The 7,242-nt window shown below is 37.8% G+C and overlaps 1 protein-coding gene across 1 annotated transcript; it reads left to right on the top strand.

The window, feature by feature from the left end:
• Positions 1-2,401: 2,401 nt before the first annotated feature.
• Positions 2,402-2,824, top strand: LOC127082440 (protein FAR-RED IMPAIRED RESPONSE 1-like). The gene has a single exon (XM_051022678.1). It carries the CDS (start codon positions 2,402-2,404, stop codon positions 2,822-2,824), a length of 423 nt encoding a protein of 140 aa, XP_050878635.1.
• Positions 2,825-7,242: the final 4,418 nt, after the last annotated feature.

The raw sequence follows: 7,242 nt of genomic DNA, 5'->3' as shown, positions 1-7,242 counted from the left end.
TGAACGACGTTACTACGCAATCTACCGGATGCTCGACCTTTGGAGACTTACTCGCCTGTAGTAGAAGGAGATAACATGTTCTTAGGAGAAGAAAAATCAATGAGTTTGGGGTTTTAGGGATGCTCATGCAAAAAGGCAGTCCTAGATGAAGGAACCGCGCTACCTTAAATGACTTGCCACGAGAGGCTATACGAAACCTAAGAAATCGGTAACATGCGGGAAAAGTAAAGGGATCGAGAGATCTACCGTACGGATAAAGATCCGAAGTAACAACAATTAGATAAATAAGAAACCCAAAGACTCTTCCAAGCTAAACACCATCAAAGAAAGCGAGTAAGTACAGGTAATCGGAATAGACCTCCAGGTGGTACCCCACAAATAAAGTGGAACACCAAGCAAGCCATCTCTGACTGGAGAGATCGAATGAAATTGAATTGCCCGGTTGGGTTTGCAAAGTACTCTTAGGGTTTATATGAGAGGGAATTGGTTCTTTGCCGATGAGTTCCCTTCAGTCTCTGGAGGTTGCTCTGAACTCTGTTAGCTCTTCTCTCACTATCTTTTTCCCTGCCAGGGTAATAGGAATAGAATTCTTTTGTTTCACTGAAACTCTAAATTTATAACCTGATTTTTGTGGACCTGTGGGCTTAAATGAGAGAGACCCAAGTCCAAATTTTTTCTGTTATATTTTTTTTTATTTTTTTTTATTTTTTATTTTTAAACACGTGGGCTTCGCCTAGCGAGCATGACAGTTCAAGAAATTCCTCTGAGCGTAGGTGATTCTGGTGGCTTTTCTTGGGACTCGCTAGGCGACCCATTCTGCTCGCCTAGCGAGCATGACAACTCATGAACAAACTTTTGCTCCTTCAAGATTAACGTTTTGACTGACGAATAGACCCCATTTGAACCTGTTGGAAGTATCTCAAGCCATTCCCTTGTGTTGACTGATCATCTAAATAGAATCCACAAAGTGTCTTGGATGATACTCAAGCTTCAAACAAAAGATGTTAGTGACACATTTCTGTGCTTTTGGTTAGTAAACAAAAGTAAGAGAAACAATGATGTATAATTCAAGCATGCTTGGTGATCTCAAACGAATCACAAGGAGTCCCACCCAAAGGCAAAGGGAACCGAGATGCTAAAGATCCTTGAGGCAATGCAAATGCAATGTTATGATGCCATGAGGGATCTTAGGGTCAAAATCGGGGTCTTACACCATCCTCGTTACGTATCCTCTCCCTAATCTTTCCTTGTTGTTTGTGGCTATTTTACCACTTCTTATTCTCATGCAACGAAGTTAGAGGGATAGTAAAATTAAGAACATATACAAAAAAAATCTAAAAAAGAAGATAAAAATATGGTGATTCATACGTACATTCTCAACAATATCATTTCTAAAATACACTTAGATGCTTATAGTAATTTGTGAGTATTTGTACAATGATTGAACACACAGAAATCCTATACACTAAGACCTCTATTTATACTAAGTCGAAAATAACCGCAATCAACGGTCTTTCCTCCAGAAAATGACACGTTTCACTTGCATGTCCTCATTTCTCCGTATCTTTACATGCGTAATTTTAGATAAGTGGATAAGGACAAAAGACAGTTATCATCCTTATTCAAAATTCAAAACCTTTCTTCGAACGCAATCCCAGTACTGCTTCTGTCGAAATTGCGGTTTAAACTTAGAAATATTTCTAAGTCTTAAAAGCAACATTTCCCTTTTATACAAGGAACCTTTTCGACAGGATCTCCCAAACATACTTCCTGTCGAAGTCAAAGCGTCTTAAAAAATATTACTTTTGCCCATTATACTCATTCTAACCTTGGCGTCGAAATCTCAGCTAACAGATAAATTGATGAGTATTGATTCCATTATTTCAGATGAAATTCGTGCTATGGAGTTTAGAAATATGAGTGAAGCTTATTAATTTTATTATATGTATGGAAAATGTAAAGGTTTTTCCATTAGTAAAAAGCAATGTTAGGCGAAGAGGGCCCGAAGGTAGTGAAATATAAGTAATGAGACAATATGTATGCAACAAACATAAATTAAGAGACAAGAAGCACATGGCTAGGGTCGATAGGAAAAAAGATCACCAACGTCTGACTCGTACTAGATGCACAACTAGGCTCCATGTGCATTACAAAGCCAAAAATGGTAAATATGTAGTGTCAATTTTTGAAGAGGCTCATAACCATGAATTAACCTCATCAAATTTTGTGCATTTACACCCCATTTATCATCAAATATCTAAAGCAAATAAAGCTCAAATTGACGATATTCAGTCACATGGATTCACGACGTGTCATATAATGGGATAATGGTTGCTCAAAAGGGTGGATATAATGATGTTGGTTTTACAAAGACATATTTGTACAATTATTCTGATAAAAAATGTGTGCCGCTATTAAAGATGGTGATGTTGATGTTGCTTTAAATTTTCTCAACATGAAATCATCTATAGATCCTATGTTGTATGCAGAATATTGTGGCAATAGTGATGAAAGATTGAAATCACTTTTTTGGGCAGACGATACTAGTAGATCAAACTATTTCTGTTTTGGCGATGCTGTTGCATTTGACACAACTTACAAGAAAAACAAATACAATTATCCGTTGGTTATATTTTTTTGGTGCAACAACCACTCACAAACTATTATATTCAGTGTTGCATTGGTGTCAGATGAAACGACAGAGACATATAAGTGGCGGTTGAGGTGTTTCTTAGAGTGCATGGAAAATAAATATCCAAAAGTAATGGTAACAAATGGAGATGGGCCTATGAGGCAGTTTAATAACAAATATTTCCTAATGTGACCCATCTATTGTGTGCTTGGAATTTGAACAAGAATGCAGGTGAAAATGTAAATCAAATTCTGGTATCAGATATGAGATGTCAAAGGTAATGTCACGACACTAATAATGCAAGAGACACAAGCAATTGTTAACCCAGTTCGGTGGAAACTCACCTACGTATGGGGGCTACCAAGTCAGGAAGGAAATCCACTAAACAGAATCAACTCAAAGACTCTCAGTAAACAACTTCAAGTTACAGTCTTTTCACCTAATCTCTACCCGTGTGACTTCTACCTAAGAACTCTTAGATATGAGATCCTACTCACTCCCCCTCAATCACAACAGTGATATAAAACAAGAATTACAATGAAAAGAAGACACTCTTCAAAGACACATACTTGATCTTGCTTAAAAGCTTCAATCAAGTAAACACACACTCATGCTTCAAAGCTTAGAGTGGACAAATTACAACTCAAAAATCAGACCAATTCAATCATCTATGAATGAATTGAATGGCTTACAATTCACACGACCATACAAGACTTAAACCCTTATTCTCTCTCAATATTTCGTTCGTTATTTCTTGTGTATCAAATCAGGTTTTCCATGTCCTTTTTATAGAAGCAATTGGCTGGGCTTGGACATCATAAAACCCTAAAACTATTTTCCATTCATATCTTCTCATGACAGTTGATTATATCTCTTTGGAAAATAAGTCAATCTAGTTGTAATTACTGATTGATAGCGTGTTCAATCATCTCATCAATCATACACAGATTAGCATTAAAACGCAATCACATAATACATAACATTCAGACTGAATATTCTGTATACAGATGTCATGACATCGGGTCTGACATCTCAGTAAAATCCTGCATAATCACATTTTAAACATTCTGCAGGTACAATATATCTTATGTCAAGACAACACATGTGACAACTTGTGAACACTCTAGGTTTTACCAAAATTGCTGCCAACACAAGAACCAACAAACTCCCCATTTGGCAAATTTTGGCTAAAACATATATCAGTCTATTTGTTCACAAGAGTACAAAACATATCAGCAGTTAAGCAGTAGCAGAAGTAATAAACCACACATTTACTAGCTATAATAGCAACTAGTAAACACACATTAAACACATATGTGCTTCTTCTCCCCCTAAGTTTGTTCAACACAGACATCTCCTTCAACAACACCTGTAACATCCATCACCCTATCTGACATCTCCTTCAACATCACCTGTACAACACAGAACATCATTCTGTTCAACATCAGTTGTCATCACATATTAAATGCAGCTCTCCACATATTAACTTCTCCCCTTTTTTAGTCAAAATAGACCAAAGAGACTAATTAGACAAAATAAATGTCAATTAGTCCAACAGAGAATATCACATAGAATGTTAAAACATATAGAATGTTAAAACATAATGTCAGGTGTTACAGAACCATAATTATACACAGATATAAAAGCTGAGATAAAAAGAAATCCAAAGAAATCACAAAGAGAACCCAAAAGTTACATTAAGGCATCAAACAAGACTGCCAAAAAAAAACATCAAGCATCAATGCATCCAGAACAACACATCATTATAACAGGGGGACCATCTTCACCATAACTCAGTCAGAGGAGGTAGCATCTTCATCAGCTTCAGACCCAGAACTGCCACTAGATTTATCTTGAGATTCAGACCTCTCACTGGAGGTGTGTCCATCTGTTTCCTTGGCTTCACCAACATTATCCATATCTCCTTGCTCCAAGCTACTAATTAGAACCTCCAGATGTTCTTTCCTAGCTTTATCCACCCTTATCCCAGTCTCCAATTCCTTACATGTCTCTTTCAGTTCAACAATCATGCCACCTTGAGAGGTTGGCTTCTTCATCGCAGATGTCATGACAATGTCATTGACATGACTGCCTTCAAATAACTTGTAATGAACTGACAATGGAGGTTTTATTCTACTAGGGATATCACTTGTGCTCAAAATACCAGGTTACTGGCTTAGGATTATCCCACAAATTATTGAGGGAAAAGCAATTGGCAACTTCACTGCATTCGTGGAAGCATGTTTGACAATTTGTTCAAACATGAAACTTCCATAATCAAAATTAAGCTTGGTTCCAATAGAAAATATGACCCTTCCAAGAGCATTAGAGATTGTAGAGATGTGATTTGTTGGTACCCAGTTGGCTGACCCTATCTTATGCAAGATAGCATATTTCACAGTTAATTTGCCAGCAGAGAGATGCTTTTTGCTTGGCCACTCCTTGACCTGTCCATCAGTGATTTTCCTACAGACTTCATTGTCTGTGGCCTCTAGTTCAACAACACCTTCTGTTCCTCTTCCTATGAACTTATTGATCACAATTGGGGAGAACTTCACACACTTTCCTCTAACAAACACCTTACAAAACTCTTTGTTGTTCTTGTCAGCAATGTCCTCAGGGATGTTCACCTCAAACTCTTTAACAAGACCTTCAAAACATTGAGGTAACCCACTAATTGTCTTCATTAAACTAGCATACTTGATCAGGTCCATGACCTCATTCACTTCCACAACATCCTTTCCCAGTTCTCTTTCCACAACTACTCTCCTCTGTATTACGAATTTCCACTTGGCTGCACCATCTTCCAGATGGAAGGAAATGTTATCCAAATGTACAGCAACAACCTTAGCAGGTGATTTTCTAACAATAGACTTTTTGATAGGAGAGATGTATGGGACATCATCTTCAACATCATCCTCTACATTAGAACTTTCTCTTACCTTTCTCTTCTTTACCTCCACTTTACTCCATGACTTTGAAGGGCCTACAGCAGTAGCCTTCTTACTAGTTTTGGCTGTCATCATCTCAGCCACAGACCTGCCCTTCCTGGTCTTCATTCTCTTAGCAACCCTTGGCTCCAAGTGATGAAGCAAGCTATCATCTTCATCATCTGATCTCTCTTCTTCCAAGTCAATCACCTTCTTACCAGAGTCATGCTTCTTAGACTGAGAAGCATCTACAGATTTCTTACAAGGCACTGTTTGCCCTAAAGAACACAGTCCCTCAGCAGCTATATCTTTCTCTGACCTAGATGACTCATCATCTTTCTCATTATGAGGTTCCACCTCGGGTGAGGGGTCCCTTCTAGATAGAGGAGTCGAAACTCCCTTGACTGAGTGTCCTTCATTTAGGATCCTCGTGACCAAATTTCTAATGACACGATCAGTATGATGCATGTCATCTTTAGAGGTAGAGTTATTAGAGTTGTTACCTTGAGTATGCCCTACAGTGGAGGATGGACCAGGGGCGTCGCCTGGGATGACTGATAAGGGAATCACTTCCAAAATGTCTTCATGAAAAAAATCCATGGAGGGTGTTCTTGCTTTGTGCGCAGGTTTAGAACCAGAAGATGAAGGATGTTGTGACATCTTGTTGAGCTTGTGAAAGAATTTTTGTTGCCCTAGCAGAGATGATCGATAAAGTTTGATGAAGATGGAAGTGGTTGAGTTGAGGTTGCCTGTGAGAATGCTATAGATGGTAGTTCCAATACTAGGTAATGATTTACCATAAATGGGGCACTTTCTTTTAAGTGGGCAGACAATATTTTTATTACCTTTTCCACTCCAAATTAATTGCTATAAATTCTCATAGATACAAATCCCTAATTTCCCTCTTAAACATTCAAATTGATTAGCATCCAAAGCCTTTGTAAATATGTCATCTAATTGCATTTTAGTAGTAACATGCTCTAGGGCTATGATTTTCTCTTCCACTAGTTCTCTAATAAAGTGATGACGAATATCAATGTGCTTTGTCCTGCTGTGCTGAATAGGATTCTTAGAAATATTTATAGCACTCAGGTTGTCACAGTACAATGTCATGACATCTTGTGTAACATTATATTCAGTCAACATTTGTTTCATCCAAATCAGTTGAGAACAACTACTCCTAACTGCTATGTATTCAGCTTCAGTAGTGGATAGGGACACACAATTTTGTTTCTTACTAAACCATGAAATTAAGTTGTTCCCCAAGAAGAAACATCCTCCTGATGTGCTTTTCCTATCATCAACACTTCCAGCCCAGTCAACATCACAGTAACCAGTCAGCATAGATCCAGATCCATAAGTATATAACATCCCATAGTCACTGGTGCCATTGACATATTTCAGTATCCTTTTTACTTGGTTTATGTGACTGACTTTTGGTTCAGCTTGATATCTAGCACAAACACCTACAGAAAATGCAATGTCAGGTCTGCTTGCTGTGAGATATAGCAGACTTCCTATCATGCTTCTATATAGACTTTGATCTACACTAACACCATTTTCATCTTTGGAGACTTTCAGATGTGTCGGAGCAGGTGTCCTTTTATGACTTGCATTCTTCATGCCAAACTTCTTAACAATGTTTTTGACATATTTGCTTTGAGATAGAAAGATAGAATC

Source organism: Lathyrus oleraceus, chromosome 5 (assembly GCF_024323335.1).
Source record: "Lathyrus oleraceus cultivar Zhongwan6 chromosome 5, CAAS_Psat_ZW6_1.0, whole genome shotgun sequence".
Classification (NCBI taxonomy): domain Eukaryota; kingdom Viridiplantae; phylum Streptophyta; class Magnoliopsida; order Fabales; family Fabaceae; genus Lathyrus; species Lathyrus oleraceus.
This window is presented reverse-complemented; position numbering and strand designations above follow the sequence as displayed.